The 24,603-nt window shown below is 37.2% G+C and overlaps 2 protein-coding genes and 1 long non-coding RNA gene across 4 annotated transcripts in view; 1 reads left to right on the forward strand and 2 right to left on the reverse strand.

The window, feature by feature from the left end:
• The window catches only part of LOC131227573 (annexin D5-like), a 28,513-nt gene extending 16,478 nt beyond the window's left edge, over positions 1–12,035 (forward strand). The window contains exons 3-6 of one of the 2 annotated variants that reach the window (XM_058223385.1): positions 245–463; positions 7,890–8,105; positions 11,286–11,375; positions 11,540–12,035. In XM_058223385.1, the coding sequence (XP_058079368.1) occupies positions 245–463; positions 7,890–8,105; positions 11,286–11,375; positions 11,540–11,749 (735 nt within the window). In that variant the 3' untranslated portion in view covers positions 11,750–12,035. The remainder of the gene's footprint in view (positions 1–244; positions 464–7,889; positions 8,106–11,285; positions 11,376–11,539) is intronic. The other variant, XM_058223386.1, reaches the window with a different exon arrangement.
• Positions 12,036–15,027: 2,992 nt separating this feature from the next.
• Positions 15,028–16,277, reverse strand: LOC131227093 (uncharacterized). Its single transcript, XR_009162068.1, has 3 exons — positions 15,586–16,277; positions 15,325–15,368; positions 15,028–15,242 (listed from the first exon to the last, which is right to left on the reverse strand). It is a non-coding gene; the product is annotated as an uncharacterized LOC131227093 (long non-coding RNA).
• Positions 16,278–20,124: 3,847 nt separating this feature from the next.
• Positions 20,125–20,439, reverse strand: LOC131226971 (uncharacterized). The gene has a single exon (XM_058222662.1). The coding sequence runs from the start codon at positions 20,437–20,439 to the stop codon at positions 20,125–20,127; it is 315 nt and encodes a 104-aa protein (XP_058078645.1).
• Positions 20,440–24,603: the final 4,164 nt, after the last annotated feature.

Below are 24,603 nucleotides of genomic sequence, written 5' to 3' on the forward strand. Positions count from 1 at the left end.
AGATAGTGGTCCTACAATCTCCCATATTGAAAGATCTTAGCCATTGAATTTATGACCCTTTTCTATTGAACATGAACAGGTAACATTTTTTATTAACCATCTAACTTACAAGGTTTTAGTCGAAGGGTCACCAGGGGAGTTCCAACGGTATAGATCACTAAGCAGTGGCCCACCCATACAAACTAAAGGATCAGACAAGCTTTTATCTAAAATGTGTTTAACTTGGTTGTTTTGTCTATTTCAGAAAGCAGTTATGCTTTGGATGCTTGATCCAGCAGAGCGTGATGCAACAATAGTGGGCCAGGCATTAACACTAACGAGCCTTGATTTGATAGCTCTGACCGAAGTAATATGTTCTCGCACCCCATCTGAGATACGACTATTTAAGAAAGCTTACTTTCAAAAATATGGTACTCAAATCAACGATGACCTTGACTTCAAAACCTACACCTATCATAAGAAGGTTCTCTCTCTCTCTCTCTCTCTCTCTATTTGTTTGTCTTATCAATATTTTGCAGCATTGCATTAGTTGGTCTAGGATGATTAAGTGTCCTAGACCAAGAATCAGGATGCTTCACTGATCTAATGGGCTATAACATTAAAATTTGAGTGGACCACCTTATATGGTCAAGACCACCTAATAGACAACTTGGATCACTCACAAATATGCATTCTATCACATGTCGAGGCATGCATTGTGTGGAGTATATATTCGCCGATTAAAAGACCTACAACAATATGTTTTTATATATTTATAAATCGACTACAATGATAGCTTTAACCCAGTTTCAAGATGGGGTGATTCATCTACCATATATGCTTTATATATATATATATATATATATATATATATATATATATATATAAGAATATCTAAATCATCCAAATCTTGGGCCCCACTTTGGATGAATCATGTCTTGAAAATAACTAAGAATGAGTTTAACGGCTGAATAGAATGCTCTAGATAATCAATGTAGTTTTGTGCTACCTTCCATCTATATTGGAGCCCAAGATTTGGAGGGTCCAGTCTTGTCGATGTCCATCCACCATTGCTTGTGTATTAAGTCGGTAATCATGCAATTAGATGATTGTCTTTCATGTGTCACTTTACATATTGTAGTTGGGATTGTCAGCCGGCTGGGTTCGGGCAGGGCCAAGCTCTATCTAAGCCCGACCCATATTATTCAACATAAGTGTGAGCTCACTTAAGAACCATGACAAGACAAAATAGTCTAGGCCGAGTGAGCTCAGCCGAAGTGTTTATGTTGGGCCCAGGCCAGATCATGAGGGTTGGTATGGTTGGAGCAAGTAGAGAGAGAGAGAGAGAGAGAGAGAGAGAGAGAGAGTGAGTGTGTGTGTGTGTGTGTGTGTGTGTGTGTGATGGAAGGCATGGGTTAGAGAAATAACATGAGTAGACGATGATTTTTATGTATTGTGCGTGTTATAAAATTTCCCTTACAAACCTTAATGGGCCACACTCGGCCAAGGCTGACATGTTCTTGTACAGAGTCTGAACCCAGCCCGATTGAGAAACGGGCCTTAAGTTTGAACCTGAGCATGGCCCTTGAGTTTGATACTCCAACCCAAGCTCAGTCAGAGCATTTTATTTGATTTATTTGATAATCTGGTAGAATATGGCACTTGATAGGAAATCAAAAAGTTTACAATGCCATAATTAATAAAATAACAGACTAAATTGTGAAACCCACATTCTATAATTCACAATATTAAGATAAAATTGGTTGAACAATTCTAACTTATGATTAGTGGAAACTTCTGTGTTGAAATAGGATAGTTAGATATTTTCATTTTTAACCATCCAATATAAGTCGAATAATCCTATGAGGCGTACTTTATATTCATTATGCATTGAAAGTGGGACCAATAATTGGGATAGTTTAATTTTGTATTATTTATGTGCCATGTATGCAATTTCTTAGCACCAAATCTCCTCCATTACACCGCTGGAGCATCAGATATTTTCTCCTTCTTTAGTGGGCCATGATTCAAGGAGGGACCTTAATGTGAGGGGATGAATACATGTTAGAAATCTCTGTGGCTGGAGTTGCGCAGCACGCCAACAACGCTAGTGAACCGAGATCCAATCTCTGGTCTCACCCAAAAATGATAAACAGAAAGAAATATATTCTAGAAGTAGAATCAAAGCATTCCAAACAAACCACAAGACAAGATATATGTGAAAAAATCCCAACAAGGGTAAAAAACCACGGTGCAAAACTTCCACTAAAGAAAACGAGATTCCAAGCAATATACTAACATTTTTCCTTTAGATGTATAGAGAAAACCCTTTGTCCACACTTTTGAATAACTCCCATCACCCTAAAAAAGCCCTAGGGACCCCTATATATAGTTTAGGCAACTTCCCTTTTGCAAGGAGCAGACCCTCGACCGGACGAGCATGGGCTTCGACGGTCGAGTACCTCGGAACTAAAAAACTGATGCTTGCTAGACTTTGAGTCGAGCCAGCCCTCGACCGTCGAGTGGGCCACTCGACCGATCGAGGAGCCCTGTCCAGATGTGGCTCCACATCTCAACAATATCCCACTTAGAGATACATCACCATAAACCTTCGTCTTCTACATCTGGAGTGCACCACCTCCCCTTCTTCAAGCCTGAAGACCAATCAAAGCTGAACAAAGCTTCATCTTCTCTTGTGTGACCGCTTTGGTTAGCATATCCGTAGGATTCTCACTTGTATGAATCTTCTCCATAGCAATCGATCCATCTTCCAGTAACGAACGTATGAAGTGATATCTGATGTCAATATGCTTAGTCCTTGAATGAAAGGCTGAATTCTTAACAAAGAGTATTGCACTCTGACTATCACTGTACATCTTGCAATCTGTTTGCTTCTTACCCAACTCTTCCATGAAACCTTGCATCCATACCATCTCCTTGTATGCTTCTGTAGCTACAACATATTCTGCTTCCGTTGTACTAATAGATACTATCTTCTGTAACTGAGAGACCCAACTGGCTACAACACTATCCAGAGTAAAGACAGCCTGTAGTGCTTCTTCTGTTGTCGATATCTCCTACCAAATCTGAATCTACATGGCCTTGTAGCTTGATTTCCGATCCTCTATAACACAGCCCTACATCCACAGTACCTACCAGGTATCTGAGGATCCACTTCACAACTTCCAAATGTTCCTTCCTGGGGTTGTTCATGAACCTACTAACAACTCCCACTGCTTGAGTAATGTCTAGCCTCGTGCTCACCATAACATACATAAGACTCCCAATAGCTGACGTGTGTGGGACTTTAGCCATGTAGTCTCGTTCCTTCCGCGTCTTCGCACCTCGCTCCTTAGAAAGCTTGAAGTAATTGGCTAATAGAGTGTTAACCGGCTTAGCACCCCCCATATTGAATCGATCAAGTACCTTGGCTATGTACTCTGCCTGTGACAAAACTAGTTTTTTGTTTTCCCTATCACTCTTTTTCCTTATGTCTTTTGAGATCTGAGATGTCCTTCATTCTTAATTCGGCCACAAGCATATCATCAATATACAGAAGAAAGATGATGTACGACATATCAAACTTATTCAAATAGCAACAGTGGTCTAGATGACATCTCCTATAACCATTTTTCGATATGAAACTGTCGAACTTCTTGTACCACTGCCTCAGGGCCTGCTTCAGGCCATATATACTTTTTTTCAGTCTACACACCTTGTTCTCCTTCCTTGGTGCCACATATCCTGTTGGCTGATGCATATATATCTCTTCCTCAAGGTCCCCATGAAGAAAAGCTGTCTTAACATCGAGCTGCTCTAGATGTAAGTCCTCTATAGCTACTATACTCAAAACCATGCAAATCGTAGACATTTTCACTACCGATGAAAATATTTTAGTGAAATCGATACCTGCCTTTTGTTGAAACCCTTTCACAACCAATCTAGGTTTATACTGTTTCGAACCATTGTGCTCCTCCTTCAGTCTCTGAACCCACTTGTTATGAAAAGCTTTCTTACCTTTAGGTAGAGTGACTAGCTCACATGTACGATTAGACTCAAGAGAGTCCATCTCATCATCCATGGCCTACTCTCACTTAACCCATGTATCTGACTGTAATGCCTCTTCAAAACACTCTGGTTCACAATTATCTGTCAGTAGTAGATAATGTAAGGAGAGTGAGTATCGAATCGTGAGTCTCCTCTCCCGAGTAGACCTCCTCACAACCGGTGTATATGGCTCTAACTCATAATGCTCCTGTGCGTGATCATCCTGTGGCACTGTAACACCCATGTCCGGTAACTCTTCAAACTCTATGAATTCTTTTTCCTCGACCTTATTTTGCTGCACAGTCTCCTTATGCATCACTTTTTCATAGAAGACTACGTCTTTACTTCTGATAATTTTTCTATTTTTTGTATCCCAAAACCTTTAGCTAAAATCATGCTGCCTGCAGCCTATAAATGTGTACCTCCTGAACTTTGCATCCAGCTTGTTTTTGTGCTCTGCATCAATGTGAACATATGAAGTGCAACCGAACACTCTGAGATGTACAAGGTTCACTTCTTTCCCAGTCCACATTTCTTCTGGTAGCCCACCATCTAATGGTGCTGAGGGACTTCTATTGATGAGATACGTGACAGTATTCACAGCATCTGCCCAAAAGGTCTTGGGCAACCCTTCATGTAACCTCATGCTCTTAGCGCGCTCAAGAATGGTCTTGTTAATGCGCTTAGCCACACCATTCTGCTGAGGTGTCCTTGGAATCATTTTCTAATGTTTGATTCCATTCCCTGCACAATACTCCTCAAACCCCTTATCACAGTACTCTCTTCCATTATCTGATCTGAGACATTTTACTGTTTTACCTGTCTCGTTTTCTACCATTACTTTCCACTTCTTAAATACATCAAATACATCAGATTTATGATTTAAGAAATAGACCCACAGTTTTTTGCTAGCATCATTAATAAAAGAAACAAAATAACATGAGCCACCAAGAGATGATACTTATGCCGGTCCCCACACGTTAGTGTGTACAAGCTCTAATAGATGTGTCTTTAGAGTACATCCTGTTTTTTTGAAACTTACCCTCTTTTGCTTACCATACACGCAGTCCTCGCAGAATTTCAAGTCAATAGACTTCAGCCCTGGTAGCTTTTCTTTTGACAATAACACTTTCATTCCCTTCTCACTCATATTTCCCAACCTCTGATGCCATAACTTCCCATTCATCCAGTTGATGCGACTGCGAGTGAACTATATGATCCTCAAGTTACGTACAAAATACCTTCCTTCTTACCTCGAGATATCACCAAGGCACCTTTTGTAATCTTCCAGGAATCACTGGTGAAGGTCGTCACATATCCGGTATCGGCCAACTGTCCCATTGAGATCAAGTTCCATTTCAAACTCGGTACATGTCTGACATCCCTCAATTTCAAAACCGTTCCATCTTTCTGATTTATATGACGTCTCCCTTTCCAATAATACTGCATGACTCATCATCACCTAGGTAAACTATCTCGAAGTCACCTGACATATAATCACGCAGAACTTCTTTACATGAAGTAGCATGAAACGAAGCACCCGAGTCTATGACCCAAGACTCATTTCTCGCATCAAGAGACAAGATCAACGCCTCTGTGTCGCTCTCCTCAGATAGATTCACTGAATCCTTCTCACCTTGAGAGCTTCCTTCTTGTTTCTTAAGCGCCCTGTAATCATGTTTCATATGCCATTTTTTTCCACAATGCTAACACCCGTCTTTGTCTTTCGGTCCCTTGGACTTCTTCCTTGACTTAGAACGTCGTTATTTATTGACTCTTTTGTTTAGCAATCTTCATCTTCCTTCAACGTTTAGAACATTTATTAAATCCCCTAAAACTTCTGATGTCTTTCTTCTAGATTCTTCACTGAGAATTAGACCAGCCACATCATAAAATTTCAGTTTTTTTGACCTTGAAGAATTATTCACGGCAATCACCAAACCATCCCAACTGTCTGGCAAAGTAGACAAGATCAATAATGCCCTGACCTCGTCCTCAAAAATAATGCCAATGGATTCCAACTGGCTCGTGACTGTATTGAACTCGTTTAGATGTTCAGCCACGCTCCCACCATCTGACATCTTCATATTGAATAACCGTTTTATAAGATGAACCTTGTTAGATGCTGATGGTTTTTCATACATCATAGCTAGGGCTTCTATTAATTCTTTTGTGTTTTTCACCTTGGATATATTGAAGGCGACGCTCTTAGACAAAGAGAGTCAGATCGTTACTAAAGTCTTCTGATCTGATAAAAACCATTCATCATCTGTCATCTTTTCTAGTTTCTTCTCTTTTCCTACTAGAGGAATATAGAGGTCCTTCTGATACAGATAATCCTCTATCTGCATATTCCAGAAGGTAAAGTTTGAATCATCAAACTTTTCAATTCGAGTCTTCCCTTCTTCCATCATCGCTCCCACTTGAACTAAACCAATAGCTCTTATACCAGTTGTTGTGCAGCACGCCAACAACACTAGTGAATCGAGATCCAATCTCCGATCTCACACACAAATGATAAACAGAAAGAAATATAATTTAGAAGTAGAGTCAAAACATTCCAAACAAACCATAAGACAAGATATACGTGAAAAAACCCCACTAAGAGTAAAAAACCACGGTACAAAACTTTCACTATGAAGAAAACAAGATTACAAGCAATATACTAACCTTTTCCCTTTAGATGTATAGAGAAAACCCTTTGCCTACACTTTTGAATAACTCTCATCACCCTAGAAAAGCCCTAGGGACCCCCATTTATAGTTTAGGCAACTTCCCTTCCGCATCCTTGCGAAACCGACTCAAATTTCCGCAGTCCGTATCAAATCCGCAAAACAAATCTGCGTAACCTCGACTGGTCGAGCAGACCCTCGACAAGTCGAGCATGGGCCTCGACCGGTGGAGCATCTCGGAACCAAAAAACTTATGCTTGCTGGACTTTAAGTCGAGCCAGCCCTTGACTAATCGAGTGGGCCACTCGACCGGTCGAGTAGACCACTTGACTGGTTGAGCGGCCCTGTCCGGATGTGGCTCCACATCTCAACAGCCAGAGCACGTTTCATAGATCGATGCTATTCATTAGCTAAGATAACATTATAAACATACATGGACCTTAAAAAAATTAGCATTCGTCCAATAATTAGGTTGGTCAAACTGGGAGCAAATTAGGTGTTACGCAAGTAACACCTTAGAAGAGTGTTATCCTTACCATGTGGGGCCCACCTTGATGAATGTGTTGTATATCTACGCCGTCCATCTAGTTTTTTCAGCTTATTTTACTATGTTATCCCAAAACTTAAACATATTCAAATCTCCAGTGGACCACACCAGTGAAAAAAGTGGTGAATGACCATTAAAAGCTTTTTGTAGGCCACGAAGTTTTGGATCAAGCTCATCTTTGTATTTTCCGTTCATCCAGCCCTGGTTGACCTTATCAATGGGTTGGATGGAAAATAAACATTACGGATTTTCTTACAATGGGCCTAGGAAGTTTTAATGGTGGGCACTCAATCTCCACTGTTTCTTGTGGTGTGGTCCACCATAGATTTGGATCTGCTTAATTTTTGGGACACGTCCTAAAATGGGATGAAAAATGGATAGACGGTATGGATATACAATACACCATCAAGGTGGGCCCCACAGTAAGGGTAGTAACACCTAATTGGCTCCCCTTGATGAGTAGCCTTACTTGATTTTGATGTATATTCGCAGTGCATAATAACTTATCAATAACCTTGATTTTGACACATGTGCCATGGCCCCACGTTCTATCAAAACAAATACTTTTAATCATTTAATGATGTAGGAGATAATTTCATGACTTTTTAAAAAACTAATATAATAAAATTTATTTTATCATGAAGTTGTTAATTGCATGTTTAAATGCCGAGCGTGACGAGGGAACGGTGGCCAATCAATCATTGGCGGAAGAGGATGCTAAAAAGCTATATAAGGAAGGAGAAGGTAAATGGGGAACAGATGAGAAGACTTTTATCCACATTTTCACCCAAAGGAATAGAGCCCATTTAGCTGCAGTCGCTTCTGTTTATCAGCATTTGTATGGGAACTCACTTGCAAAGGTACCTTTCTCTACCATTTTTTTCTTTTAAAAGTTTATTAATCAGCATTATTTAGTGTTTTATTAAATGATGGGAATGATGGAAATATAAAATTAATTATATTTTTAGTAATTCCTTAATGTAAAACTATATTGTTGTAGAAACATATTGTTTTACAAAATTTAATCATTAGATTTTTTCCTTCTTTCCCTTAACTTATGTTTTTAGTGTTGGAAAAAGTAAACAACATGTTGATAAAGGATACTTTGCATATGAGGAAAAATGCACATTTTGTTACCTTTCTTGATAGTATGGTTGTATTACTTAGTATTATAGTGTTACCATTAAAACACAAAAATTATTAATAAAATATTGTCGTGATTGATCTCTTGTGTGATTGTTCATTTGCAACAAATGTTCCCACCACAATATGTTTAGAATTTAAAAGATATAAAATTAGCCAGATTTTTTTTTTTAAAAAAAGTACATAAGAGTACAATTGTAATAACAATAAGAGTAGAAATAAGGAAATAATTAAGATTATTGACCAAAAAGTTTCTTAAACAGAACACTCTCGATATCCTAAATTGATTGCTCATGAGAGTGGAGGGATTGTAAAGGCTGTTGGCCATATTATTCAAGTTGGGTGGAAGAAATGGAGATGTGCCTCTAGTGTTTTATGCGGTTGTCATGTACCAATCAAAATAAAGGAAATTTTTTTATAGGATAACTATAAGAACAACTACACTTTATGAGGCAGAATGTTGGGTAATTAAGGAACAACATGTTCATAGGATGAGCATAAATTAAATGTGGATGTTGAGATAGATGAGTGCAAAAGCGAGAAATGATAGAATTATAAATGAATGCATTTGAAAGAACTTAAGAGTAGCACCAATAGGTAACAAAATGAGAGAAAATAGATTGCTATGGTTGGTCATGTGCAATGAAGACTTAGAGCTGCGTCAATTAGGAGTGAGTTAGTTCAAGTTGGAGCTTCGAAAAGGGTAGGAGGAAGGCCCAAAAGGGAATGGGCGGAGATAGTAATAAAGCCTTGATGACCTACGGTTTAGCTGAAGTTATGACCCTTGACAAAGTGGAATGTTAAAAGATACATGTAGCCAGCCCCAATTAGTTGGGCACTAAGGCTTGAATGATGACAATAACAATAATAACTAGGAAAAAGCTCCTAAAATTTTTAGGATTTTTCTTTTAAAAGACTTTTGGTTCAATAAATGAATTTTTAAGGTTTACTCTTAAAAGATTTTTCATTCAATAAATGAATTTTACCATGAAAGTATAATTTGTGGAGATAAATGCAGTTTCTTAATTACTTAAAAGTATAATAATTTAGTGTTTGCCCTCATGTTTTGGGTGGCTTCTTTCTGTTTCATTTTCTTCTTCTTTTCTTCTTTTTTCCCCCTCAAACTTGGGGTGTGCTCATTTTCTTTTCTTTTTCTTTTTTCTTTTCTTCTAAGGGTTCTAGCCCTCTTTCTTTTTCTTTTCTTTTCTTTTTATTTTTTATTTTTATTTTTTTAATCTCTTTTGGGCTCTACTTTGGGTAGATAATAAGAGAGTTACTTCTTGCTTGCTTTTTCTAAAATAATAATAATAATAATTGAACAAGTAAGACATTCAACTGTGCACATGCTAAGAGATGCTTCTTTTCAAAAATCACCCTTAAATCCACAAGAAGGGAGAAATCATTATAATTTTTTTGTTAAAGTAATATTATTGATAAAAGTCTGTTTATAAAGTCATTTCATATGACTTATATAAGCCGCATATCCTAAATTTATAACTTTTTTGAAATAATATTTTCCCTAAAATAATAAATCACTTCTAAACTTACTCAATCCCTTTCCCTTGACTAAAAGGAATTTGGCCACAAACTAATGGCCCACGAGCCCCTTCAATGATTGTGGATAATTTGTTATCACAAATATGTTTGCAAGCATAGGCTCAGTCAATAAAATAATCATTTTTTTATCTATTGCATTGATTATCAAAAATTCTTGTTAAAACGCTTTGCACTTTGCCTAAGATAATACTTAATTCTTCATAACACCTCTCGTAGGATTGTTGATACCCGATCAATTATTAGACGTCATTACCCAAGAAAAAACATCACTCTAATAATAATATAAAAAAAAAAACTCGCTTTGCCCGCACTTAGATAAAAGAGAAAAGATCACCATATTCTTTGTAAAAATAGCGTTAAATCCACAAAGAGGCGAGAATCTCTAAAATTTGAGAAATAAGAGTGATATTATTAATGAAATTAAGAATGTTTCCAAAGCACTTTTATAATACTTATATAAGCCTTGAACCCTAAATTCATAATTTTCTTGAAATAATAAATTTTTCCATAAATAGTAAATTTATTAAAAATAGTAGTTAACTTATAAATTGAATTAACTTTTTTTACATAACTCCAATAAGAACTTTAAGATATTCCAAGAATCTTCAAACCCTAAAATAGTAAAAACTATAATTGACTAAAACTAGTAACATGTTACTAAAAACTTAAAATTAACCCTTCAATTGTCTTATTTTGACAAACACGTTTGATAGTCAAATGTCCCATGGCATTGGCTTCATTGATATCTTTTAAATGATAGATCATATGCACGGAACGTATAACCAGTCACAAAGTTGTGGTCATCACAAGTTATAATGCATCGAACTTTCAAGTAACATTTCTTTCAATCCTAGCCATACACGTGATTGTCCTTAACTTTATCCTACATCAACATGCATACATGTGTATGTACACACATGCATATTTACATATGTATATGTCTGTGACCACACGCACTCACAAGTGTTAAAGAGATCTCACGTCCAACCAGTTGGACTACTAACTATCCAACACATGGGTAACTTGCATCCTATCAAGTGTATGCAACAATCTACCCATCCAAAAGGTTGGCCCCACAATGAGGTTCACCTTGCTTAAAAATTAGTCAATTTTTTCATTACACCTGCAGTTATCAGATTTGGCAACCTGAAGTATGTTAATTAAGGACTTGATGGATAGTTCAGATTGATTGATTGGACCATCTAACTAAACCTAGGCAACTAGGAGCACTATAACTTATACTACTACTTGTGAAACAACATGAATACTATTCTACGGAAATACATGCCTTTTTTATCTTCATTTTCTGATAATTCTCAAGTAAATTCCTTCCTTTGTAGGCCGTAGAGAACGAAACATCTGGAAATTTCAAGTTTGGACTTCTTACACTCTTAAGATGTGCTGAGAATCCTGCCAAGTACTTTGCCGAGGTATCACACCATACATGTTTTAGTAGATATGTGTGCATTTACTATGCAATTAGACCCAAGCCTGGTCCATGACTGGGTCCAAAAACAAGATGTGGTAGCCCAAACTATTGTCCTATGTATATCCACCACCCTAAATAGTTCAATCTCATCTAAAATTTTCTCAGGTGTTGTACGAGGCCATGAAAGGCTTGGGGACAAGGGACACAACGTTGATAAGGGTAATGGTGACAAGGGCTGAGATCGACATGAACTATATAAAAGATGAATACGCAAAGATAGATGGGAAGTCGTTGCGGGATGCAATACAATCCAATACATCAGGCGACTATCGGACCTTCCTCATTTACCTTTCTGGCCCAATCGATGCTCCATAATTAAATGGAATTGTGTAGGAAAAATCGTACTTTGTGTGTGTTGACATCAAGGTGTTTTGTTTCCATGCTCTTCTTTTCTCTCTTTTCTTCAGTTTTCAACTATGAGTGTCATTTAGGGTTTACACATAAGAGTGTTTGGAATGCTCCAAAAGTAGTTTGTTAGTGTTTGGCATTGTTGTTTTTGTGTACTATGGGATTGTGTATTTGACTATTAAAAGCTAGTGCATGCTTTTATTGGTTGTGTTGTTTAAAAATGAAGAATGATAAATGATCTCGATCTACCACACTTCTTGGCCTCCCACACATAGGAACATTGTATAAAAGATCCAAGCTAGTAATTAGAAAGGTCAAACATTAGCCTAATAAAATCACTAGATGCGACCTGTGTGCTAAATAAACTAGTTGGTCAGAAAGAAATATTGACAGATGGCTTAAATTCATATGTGCACAATACAAATCATATTTGGGTCGTAAAAGTCAGAAAGAAATCGACAGACAGCTTAAATTCATATGTACACAATACAAATCATATTTGGGTCATAAAAACAAGACCGAGCGCTGGACTCAGGACAATGGAAGACCAAATCCGAATAGAATGGTCTAGGAACCGTCTGGGACGACCACAGCCATACCTACAAAGCTTGGATCCGAGTCATCCAACCAAATACTTAACAAAACTTTGGAAGTTATGTCACTACAAGAAAACTGGCCTCTACCGGCGGTCAAAACTGCCAGTAAAGACCCAGAAAACCACCGGCAAATCCTTTGCCCGTGGTCAGCTAACAGCCGGTAAAGCCTCAGTCGGTAAAGGCTTTACCGGCAGTCAGGACCTTTGTTGACAGTTGTGCTGGCCGCCGCTACATTGTCAAAAGCTACGGATAACATCCGTAGCTAAAGATGACTAGCAAACAGTATGACCGTAGCTATTGGCACCATAGCTCTTTAAAACTTTACTACGGATTAAATTGGTAGCTATATAGGTCATGGCCACTGACAATCTGTATAAATTTTTTCTAGAGTAATACTATGACCATTGATTTTGGAGAAGTGGGGTCCATGTAGATAATCCAAACTGCTGATCTAATGGACCAATAGTGGATGTGACCGGACCAAACACACTTTTTGCTATTCTAGGGGAAAATAAACTAGGTTACCTTTAAAACATCCATTGTCAATCCTTATAGATGCCTAAAGCCAAGAACATGAACTGGAACAGGACTCCCTTCCTTGAACTTTCATCCATCTTGCAGACTTCCTCATCAACCACATCAGATATCTGTGACCCACAAAAGAAGAATCTTTACATTTTCAGCCTGGGTTGTAACAATAACACCAGAAAGATCTTTAAATATGAACCAATCACAAAAAGAGAAGGCAATGCCTTCATCAGTATATTAAGAAAAGCTAGAGAGGAAAGAATTCAAAATTAATGCATGAATTGTAGTTTTAACTCTCTAATGAGGAAAACATACATGTTCTTCTTTAAAGGACTTTTAGTGTGATGTGTTCCCACCAATTTTTCAACTTGGTTTTTAAATACAACACATTTGGGTTTTTAGTTTATGCAAGTGGGGCCATGGTTTAGTGATACAATCCATTAATATGCTGGGCTTGGTCATGGTTAGCCAATGAACCAAAAGTTCCCATGGATTGGAAGATTCTGGTTGTAGAATGCAAATTGTTGCTGTTTAACCATCTGAAGAAACTGCTATCTCCAAATCATGGACTCAGGACGCAAAAGTTGCATCTCCATGTCATGGGCCTAAAAGCCTAATCTAATCTGCAAACAAGACCAGGAAGCCTATGAAGGTTGATTATGCATATTAAGTTGTTTTGGGTGAGGGATCAGGATCATGGATTAGTGAAATCCATAGATTTCAAATCTCCTCAACTTGTTTTATAGTCAAGATTTACAGAACCTGTGGATTTACCAATTCCAACCCCCCATAAATCCATAGATTTGACAAAGCAAGAAAAGAAACCACAAGGAGAAGACTCATACATCAATTAAGCATTCAAAACCGTTTCTCTTGTTTATGATGAGAAGAACATTCATACTCCATATCAAAAATAAAAAATAAAAAAATGCAACAACTAGTTGAGAAAACCAGCAATACCCGAAAAAACAGATTTAGGAGAGTTCAAGTGCATATAGACATTCAAAATGCAAGACCCAATTGAGAATACCAGCAATACCCAATTTCCAAAAAGTGAGATATGAGAGTATCCAAGTGTGTGTAGAAGTTCAAAATGATACCTACCAATTATTACGTATCTGGCCCATATTTTACTAATTTCCTTCCAAGTTCTCACTACATTGAATCTGTAAAGCATTTAACACCTTCTCTACTTTTCTTCTAGTTCAAGGTATTTGACAAGAGAAATGATCAACTACAACTGGTCATATGTCCTGACCCACTCAAAAGCAACACGCTGCAATGTCAATGCAACTTCATCATTATGAATGACCTGGAAGCACCCATTAACTTTTTTATTAAGCTGAAAGTTTTTTTTTTTTTTTTTTTAAAGCATGAATGTTCACTACTTAATTCACTCCAACATTTGAATTCAGCCTAAAAGTCAATATTGACCTTTGAGTATCCATGTTTTTCTTTCCTGTTATAGATTCCCAACTGCAAACTATGAGAAATCAAATGAAATGTAAAATTACAACACCCCAGTAATGCAACTTATCAAAATAGATATAGTATGCACGAACTGTCAGTGGTACGTAACACCCTTCAGCCGTAGCAACATCTATTTGAAATACAAAATTTAATTTAAAATGTACTAAGCATGCTTCACTTAACATATGATATCTGAAGTAGTATATTTCAATCGAATCCGATCAACCAGCCAAAAAGTGTCTAACTGATCACATTAAATTTAGTGAAGGCCACAAATCAAAGTCATCACACTCCAAAATCCAGCCCTATTTCTCATAACAGAATAAACAGGAGGAAAAAATGAATCCCACCATGTATGGTCAATGGAACAAAATGTTTTCCTGTTGGCTATATGCCATTTTAATCGTCCAGTTGCATGCCAAAAGTCTTATAAAATCCTTACAATGTGGGGACCACCTAAAGTGATGCCTAGCATAGAATGTTGAATGCTTGCCTAAAATAAATAAATAAATAAAATAATAATAATGATAATAATAATATGAGAAGCCAACCTTAATTGGGTGTTGGGAGACATGTTTGCAGCTCTGGCATTATAGCCTCAACACAATCTTTTTCATATTTTCGCCTGTAAGATAGATTTAACAAAAGGGCATTACAAAGTGTGGGGGCAAAGCAAACTGACTTGGTTTGTAAATTCTAACTACTATGCTATCAGTGTCCAGACATATACAAATATTTTCCATGTACCTAAAATCCAAATCTTTTAGAGGCATGGGCATCAGTCTGATGAAGAAGAACTTCCATACTAGACCACTTAAACTTTACAACATGCACACGGCCACAACCCATGAATTCTGCACTGGGACCTAGAGAGGAAAATAGTTGATAAATCAAAACCCGCAGGCAATCAAAACCTGGGACCTAGCGAGGAAAAAGCTAACACTAAACCTGTGATGATTAAGCTAAATCTTTAAGTTGTTATAAACCAAAACCTAAAATGATTAGGCAAAACAAACAATTATCATCCGAGCTCAAACGTGTAAGATGTTACAAACCTTAACCTAAAATGAGTAGCAAAAATAAAACATTCAGTATACATATGTAAATGTGAAATCCAGAATGAACAACCAAAACAATCGTTTCAAACCTGTATGCTGATACAAACCAAAACCTGAAATGAGCATCCAAATAATGATTTAACATCCCAACCTGTACGCTCACAAGGCTTTTGTACTCCATCTGTACAGTGTGTCATTTCACTACAATGGACCATAGTTCAAAAACACACAAATCATATATTCTAATCATCCAACAAATAGCCTATAAAATGGGATGGTTAGGTACTATTTAAGTCATAGCTGCACAAACAAAGGAAACCTGTCAAACTAATGAACAACCATCTCATTAATACCAACCAATAATGGAAATTATACATCACTAATGCACAACATTTTCATAACAAAGCGAAAAATCTTATATCCCAAATTGTTTAGGCTTTGACTCGGAAGACTTCTTCAGTAATATGACCACATGCAATCCAGATTTTTGTCATAACTTGCAGGTGCAAGAACACTATGGCAGATAATTCGAAATGATAGTAGAAAATTATAAGCTACATAGCACCACCGGAAACCCAACTAATTGAAGACAGACATGCAGTAAAAGTCTAAAGGCTGAAAAGACAAACATATGAGGTTGTTCCCTACCACAGCAATTGCCATCATTTCAAATGCTTGAATCCTGAAACACAGCCACCAAAAAAATAAGAAAAGAAAAATGAGTTAAAAATGAAAGCGCTTTCCAAAAGAAAATCTACTAAGATCATCAATGAAATGTATCTAATAGGAAAACAGAGCTTGTCACTAGATATAGAAAGTACAAATTCCAAAGGTTTGATTTATTGGCTATAATGGGAGTATGAACTAATACAGATGGGCAACGACATTTACTCAAACGACGATGGAAATCGTGTCAGTCCACTAAATGGGCACCAGTGAACTTTCCTCGTTTTGTTGAGTCAAGTTGAGTTTCTTTCAAGTCTTGACTAAATTGATTTTTTCACCCCCAAGTCTTGATGGTATATGATTAGGTCGACTTGATTGGGCAAAGTTAAGTTTTTCTACAACAAATCTATGGATGTTACCATATTTTCTTGGCATAGCTTTTGCAAGTTTCCTTGTTTTGTTGTTGTAAGGAATATATATTCTCCTTTGAGCCCTGACAATAATAACACAAGCACCATGAAAATTCTCGAAAGAAAATAGAAATCAAAGAAATGATGCTCATAATAGAGCTCCAAAGTTTTCACCTGCATCTGTCAATGCATATATAGGATAAAGGTCTACAACCTGATTGCTATCAACATCGCTAGGCATCTAGGCGGCATTATTTTTCTACAAAAAAGTAGATCAAATGAAAAAAATATATACCCAACAGCATGGCATCCACCATTAAAAACAGTATGAGAAATTAGACCCATTAGCCTTCACTTCCTTCTACCACCATAAACCAAATTGATTTTTCTCTCAATCTGGAAAAACTAGCATATACATAAGAGAGATGAAGCTAGATAGTAAAAAATACTAATTTAAAATGCTACTAGCAAAGCAGAATGGAAAATGTACCAATCACTTTCATAGAGAATGATAACATCTGCAGTGGCAAGGTTGATACCCAGACTAATGTATCAAGTAAATGCAATTTTGTTTGAGATGATGCATAACAGAAAAGACCAACAAGTTTCTTTCTCACCCAAAAAAAGACCATTCGTTTCAAAAAGAAAAAAAAATAAATAAAATAAAATAAAATCTGAAATGGGTCTTTTCTCTATTTTGCCTACTCTTGAGAGGATTTGTGAGAAAATGAATGAAAACCATTTCAGATTTTTTTTAATTTTTTTTTATTTAAAGGTGAATACACACACTCGTAGTCTCTTTCCAACTGCATTTATAACTAGAATTTGGTGAGTCTTCTAATGCAAAAAAACAATTCATTGAGCAGGGGATGACAAACATAAGGGCAAAAAAAAGTGTCCTACAATTTGATTGTAACTCAGATTGGAAAAACATGTTTTTAGAGATCCTTGTGTTAATAAAGTTCCCTGTCAAACAAGAAAAGACCTTCCACAAGAAAATGTATAAAATGAAGAGACGTGTCTTTTGTATGCTATCAAATGAAACTAACATAAAAAATAAATGAAATTTGCTTGAGGATTTTGAGAGAAATTACATTTTTTTTTTCTGCTGCAGCAAGACAGGTTACATAAGAGTGTTGGCAGTGTATCAGTGCATGTCCCATTAGACAAATGATAGGAAAATATATTTTGGAGCTTTGGGGACCTCAAACTTCCTCAGCTTCTCAATTGGCCATTCTTTTCTTTTAGCTTGAGATAGGAACATAAAGGAAAGTTTGGTGGGGATCAGTACTCAATTAAAGGAAAGTTTAGTGGAGAAGATGATTCAAAAAAATGTGTTAAACAATAATACTTATCAAAAAAATGAAAATAAGAAATTGCATATGTAAGTAATAAAGAAGTTAAAGTAAAAGAAGTTGCAAATGTAAGAATATCACAGAACTTGAACTATAAGCTTCAGATGGCAAGTTAACCAAAATGAAATGTGCTAAACAATTAGAAAGAAAAAAAAAATCATCTTTATATGAGCCGCATACAGGATTGTTGGGTGCACAGAAATGGACAAGCATCGACGCAATAAAATATAAAGAAGTGAAGTCCCCTTTTACATAGGAAAAACCAGAAATGAGTAGATCTAATCATAATAGCCATAGTTGAGCATAGGACTTCTCCTCAGCCAAGGTTTCAGGAAATAAAGGTAAAGAGACCACACACATAAACTAAATCTCTACATTGATGGTGATACACACACACACACACACACACACACACACACACACACACACACACATACACACACGAATTTCAAAGAGATTTTGGCCTGATAAGCCCAAATAAATCAGCAAAAAACTTGGGCTCATATCCAGTCCTAGGCCCCACTCCTTGAAATCTGACGATACCTGAAATAAAGGAAGCTTAACTTGAAGACTCAAGCATGCTTTATATATTCTTGGGTATGTGACTTGCTGTGGATGGACCACACTTCCCAACCCTCCTAGATTGAAAGCCGAATGTGGACCATTGCCGCATTTCACTTCTAAACTGGCCAAATTATTGAACTTAGGATGGTCCTATCCAGGAGAATTTTTCAAGCAATGGGCCTTCCAAAGTGGGGCCCAGCTGACAAATGGTCTAGATAACAGAACATTACACAAACTGAAAATGAGTATGCTGTATATCTTGGGGCCAAGGATCAAACAGTTCATCTGCATTTCAGTTCTAGGATAAGGAAATGGAAAAAAAAAATTAAAAATTAAAAACTGAAAATGAGAATCCAATGCCTATCACAGAGTTATTATGAGGATTACACATCATCAGAAGAACGAAGTAGCTTCCTTGCAAGGATCAAAACTTACTTCAAAAAATATCTTAAAAACCTCTTCCAGTTCCACCCCATAGATTTTTGCTCGTCCTTCTCGAGAATCTTCAAAACCCTTTTGAAAAAACCCACCTCACATGATAAAATTAGGCCCCTGCACGTCTGGAAATCGAACTCCTCTTCTGCTTTCTTCAACACGTCTAGAATTTGCACTTCAATGCCAATCGGATCTATAACTCTAAACGCCTAAAAAAATCAAAAAACAGGACTTCTCACAAAATGCAATTTCTACAAGAAACCCTCCACCAAATGCTTCGACCTCAACTAGATTTGCTCCAAGCCATATTCAAAACCCTAAAAATGAGTGAAGGGGGAAAGGCTAAAGGAAATCCAAACTAGATCTGCTCTAAGTTGTAGAGAGAGAGAGAGGGAGGGAAAGGTACTAGGGGAAGAGGGCGCTGAGAGAGAGAGAGAGAGAGAGAGAGAGAATGGGGGCGGAGCGCGCTGGAAGAGAGATGACATAAGAAAAATGCTCGTTTCTTTTAGCTTTTTCTAGCAGCTGCTTTTAATCAGCACAAAGAGTTCCCCTAACACCACGCTTTCGGTGGCGCTCATCTCCTTCTATCGTCAGCAGCCACACGAAGCCCAACGATTCTTACCTTTGCCCGCAGTTCGTATTGGTCATCGGCGAAAAAAAGAGTCGGTAATGGCCCACTTTATTGTAGTGTGTTTAACCTACAATGCCATGTGTGGGGCCCACCATGATGTTTTCAGGACATCCAATCCATCCATCATGTGCGCTTCCTCAATTTCCTGTCTTCCAAAGATTAGATCAATCCAAAGCTTAAGTGGCCCCCCGCCATATGGAATGATTGATTGGGACACCCACCATTAAAATCCTTCCAGACTGGGTGGGCCCCAACGTTTATCATATGATTTTAGAAGTTTTAGGCATGAATTTACACGGTGTGGCCCACCAAATTTTTTTTATCAGCCTCATAATTTGTATCCTGGAGAACAGGAGTGGGTGCACATGATGCACGGATTCCATGCCATGCACACATCACATTGGGCCCCACAAATTCGTTGTAGGTAAAGCTCAACCTACAGAGGTTCTCAATGGCCAATGAAAATACTCTCTCTCTCTCTCTCTCTCTCTCTCTCTCTCTCTCTCTCTCTCTCTCTCTCAATATTTCAGACACATGCAATGCAACCTATTAACAAAGTTAGAAGTGCAAAATACATTCTCAATTACCTTCTTTCCACCGGGGTTAAGTGCTTTCTTACTCTCATCTAACTATAAGCTATTAATGATTCTCTCCTTAGAAGAATTGGAGGACATGAACTTCTTGAGCAGCTCGATCTTGGACCGCACAATCTGGACTGTGGGGTCGACATTCGCAGCCTCCATGAACGTGGCATGGAGCCGCAGCGCCGCTTTGATGCCCACTCCGAGCCGGACCTGCTTGTCCTTGATCGCCTCTTCGCACAGGCTGCACACCCACGTGCCACTGAACCGCTCCTCGACCCACCCAATGTAGCCTATGGTGCACTCCTCCCACATGCCACAGCACCCACATTCAACCCTTGTTACTACCTCATTGCTGCCCATTGCTTCTTCTCTCAAATGCTCCTACTACTAACACTGGCAGTGGGATGAACCTGCTACTACTGCCAGTAGCAGTTCCACTAATATAACTGTTGTTGTGGGACCTACTGCTAGTGGGCCCACTTCCCTACTAATGCCACTGCTCCCTCTCGTTCTCTTCCTTGTCTTGTCTTGTATATATAAAGCATCATGCAATGCTAGGGTTGGGAATTGCACGGCATACACTTGTGTTTTCGGTTTTTACTAGTGGGGCCCACTTTTCGGTGATGGGGAATGTTGATATGATGGGACGTTTGCATCTTAGATGATGATCTGAACCGTTCATGTTGGTATTACTGCCTTACAAAACCTATGATGCTATAATCATGCTTCATTCATGATCCTGACCTTGGACTCTTGGATTTGAATATGAGCCATTGAAAATTTGCAATCTTTTAAATGCGTGATGCATAAATCTTTCTTGGGATGGCTTTATAGTATAAAATCCAGAACAGGTGAAAAACATACCGCAGCTGTGATAAGGTGGGCACCTTTCCTGTCAAATTCCACCGTTGATTGGCCGATCTAGCAGTCAAATATCGAGAATTTTATTATATATATAAAAAAAGACACGTAATTAATATGGAATTTACATTCAGTTTCTTTTTTATAAAGCTTTTCAAAAAGCTACCTCTACAACTCGTATGATTATGATTCCACTACTTTTATATTTCTTTAATTAATGGCAGGTTGAGTGGCCATGTGAGCAAATAGCTTGGCTGCTTGGGTGTGCCCCACTATGATATTACTCTATGTTAGTATTGTTGTATTTTAAATTATTTTAAAATAATTTAGTGTTTCAAAATATCCGTTGGGACAAATCATGGCTGTGGCCATAGGTGCGCATGTGCCCTACGAATGTGTCTTTTCACTGAAAGGTTATATCCTTTCAATTTTTGTTTTGAAAAGTTGTGTCTTTTGAAGCCTAAAGGTCGCACCATTTGGATTTAAACCCAATAGTCACAACCCTTTGTGAAAGGGTGTCTTCACAAAGTCTATAAATAGACTTTCTCTCATCTGTTTTAAAAGAAAAAAAAGTTTGTTTTATATTAAAACTATGGTTTAAGTGTTTTCTAGTTCGGATTAAGACTACAAAGTGGTTCGAGCCCGTGTACAGTGAGTGCACCGCTGTGACCGGGTCATAGTCGTTGTATCCTGGAGGTCGATTGCTCTGGAAACCTGTTGCACTTGGGACGTTGTCCAAGGGGAGCAAATTCGATTTCAAGCAGAGTGACTCATGTCACGCCTCGACTTCTATAAATCGATAAGTCTTCTTTTATTTTTAATTTTAAATTTATTTTGTTTAAATAATTTTTCAAACTCCATATTCCAACAATCTTGAAATCAAATTTTGTTTGAAAAACTATTTACAAATTACGGTTGCATCTATTTATTTAGAATAGCCCAAAATGAAACCACACTAACCTGATTTGTGGGCCCTGACTCATATAATCTAGAATTATCATAACCCACCTAATGGTCAGGATCTTATAGATACTTGTTCTATAGGTTCTTTGGACCACATGTACAAAATGGAACGTATGCACCAACTGAGAATGGTTAGAGTACTTTAGATCTTGATATCTATAAATGAGAATGATTAGACTATGATCAAACATATAATCTGGAACCCTCATATACCATCTAATGGTTAGGATCTTACATATATTTGTTGTACGTATTCTCTGGACCACCTATGCAAATCATCTAAAAGGCTTAAAGTTATGCACTGGTGCGATAGCCTATTGATTGTTTTTATGTTTATGTCACTGACAATGTCAGTCTATCACACACAACAAGATTAAGTCATATGTAGTGCCACACCAAGTAGGTATCCACTAATATTCACCATTTGTGAACAATGAGGATTGATCCTGGATTTATTTAAAACTAGGATATTAGGGTGGGATACAAATATGAGGAACTTTTTCAACCACCATACATGTATAAACAAAGGAGAGCCACTTTTATAGAGAATCTTTAAAACATAAATAGTGGGAACCATGTGAATCAATGATGGTATTGTATATACGAACACTATCTTCATTAAGTGCAACACATAAAGAAAAAATCTGACTGATCAAATATCCTCAGCATGCACAACTTTCATGTGAAATTGCATTTGAAAGTTCTTTTCAGCCTGTAGTTTTTAGCTCTTTTATGGCTTATTGTGATTTACGGTATCATAAATATTGATATATCTTGTTTATGGTGGGAATTATTAGATGAATATTTTGGATAATCATGTTGTGATATAGAAGTTGTTGAATATGATTTATAAGATTTTAATATGTTGCCCTATTTGCAATTATCTGCTATTTTGATCACAACGTCTTTTGCCAATCCTATAATCCTTCAAAAGTTCTATACATGGTATGATCCAATGTTCGAGTCAAGTTCTGGCCAATATATTACATCTCCAATTATGAATTCATTTCAATCTCTAATAATAATGGTGGATGTGGCGCAAAGAGGACAATGGAAAGATGAAAAAGATATTTGTGGGTTTTTTTTTTTTTTTAATATCAGTTAGAATCATCTATCCTAACTACACATGGGTCTATTCTCTTGTGAGTTCTCTCGTAGGTAACATTTTACTACTTTAGTAGAGCACCGTCATTCATACATATGCAATTTATAATTCTATATGATATATGTCATTGGATAATCTAATCCAGGCCCAATTTTGATGATCAAGACTATTCAACTAATGTGCTAGACTGTATAATGTGTCACCAAAATATTCTTCCATTGAACAATCTTACATGTCCAACTTATAGACTGCAAGTGGATGGTTTACTGTCTACTTTATGATAGGAGATTTTGGGAAGATATTTGATAACGACTGATGGTGGGTAGCACAAGAGTGCAACATCTGAATTGTGAAAAAATGGGGCCTACTATATCACTGGTGCTAGAACAAATATAACATATTATTTTGATCAGGTGCATGTTGAGGAGTTGATTTTTGTGTGATTGATGTGCATAAAATGAATAGCTATATTAATGTTGATCTTTAGAAATGCAATAGAATGCACGGTTACATACTAAGGCGTCACTGCACACATGTTTGTAACATGAGTAGTTCATTAGTAAGTCCTTCTTTGTATTTATAGTGACTTAAAAATTAATTTGTAGTATGGACCAACCATTAGTATGAATAACCTTTATAATAATGAGTGCATATGAGGAATAAATGAATATGCTATACTGAACTTAATCAAATCAATGACCAAGTCTATCAAACCATGGGCCCACTTATCACTGTGGACACTACGCCAAAATCGCCAATTTGCGACGGACCAAATCCGTCGTAAAACCAAATAAATGACGGATTTCGACTGTCGTTGTTTACTAGGTCCTTTTTTTTCGACAGATTGTTTAATCTGCGACGGATAACGTCCGTCGTTTCATAGCGACGGATAAGATCCGTCATAAAAAATAAAAAATCCGTCGGTAAAATTCAAAAAATCAGTTGTTACTAAAAATATTAGCGATAGATAAGATCCGTCGCTAATATGAGTAAGCGACGGACCTCAAATCCGTCGTTGATTTTCGACGGTCAGAAATTAGCGACGGACCTCAAATCCGCCGTTGATTTTCAATGGTCAGAAATTAGCGACGGACCTCAAATCCGTCGTTGACGTTCAACGGTCGGAAATTAGTGACGGATAAGGTCCGTCGCTAATATGAGTAAGCGACGGACCTCAAATCCGCCGTTGGTTGTTAATGTTTACAAATTAGCGACGGATTTGGTCCGTCGCTAAAATTCTGTAAATAAAACAAAATATTGATAAATTATTATTATTATTTTTTTAATCTTGCACCTGATAGTCATTCAAAAAATAATTCACACTACTATTTGATAAGAATCCTATTCATAAAATTGGTAACAACTCAATTCAATAAAAGAGGAAATGACCCAAGTGGCCCACTCCAACAAAAATTGACTTACCCTACTAACTAAACATTTCCCCCTCTTAAACTAGGACCTGTACAAAAGAAATTACCCAGAACTTCAACTGTTGGCTATGCCTTGCCTTGAATTGGCTACTTAGTATCTGCTCTTGTTCAACCTTCTTTTGAGCCCTTCCTACATATATTACAAACAACCAGATTCAATCCAAG

The sequence above is a fragment of the Magnolia sinica genome, chromosome 15 (genome assembly GCF_029962835.1).
Source record: "Magnolia sinica isolate HGM2019 chromosome 15, MsV1, whole genome shotgun sequence".
Taxonomy (NCBI): Eukaryota; Viridiplantae; Streptophyta; class Magnoliopsida; order Magnoliales; family Magnoliaceae; genus Magnolia; species Magnolia sinica.

Bases quoted from the DNA above. Each gene is read 5' to 3' on its own strand.
- LOC131226971 (XM_058222662.1), bottom strand. From the start codon at position 20,439: ATGGGCAGCAATGAGGTAGTAACAAGGGTTGAATGTGGGTGCTGTGGC.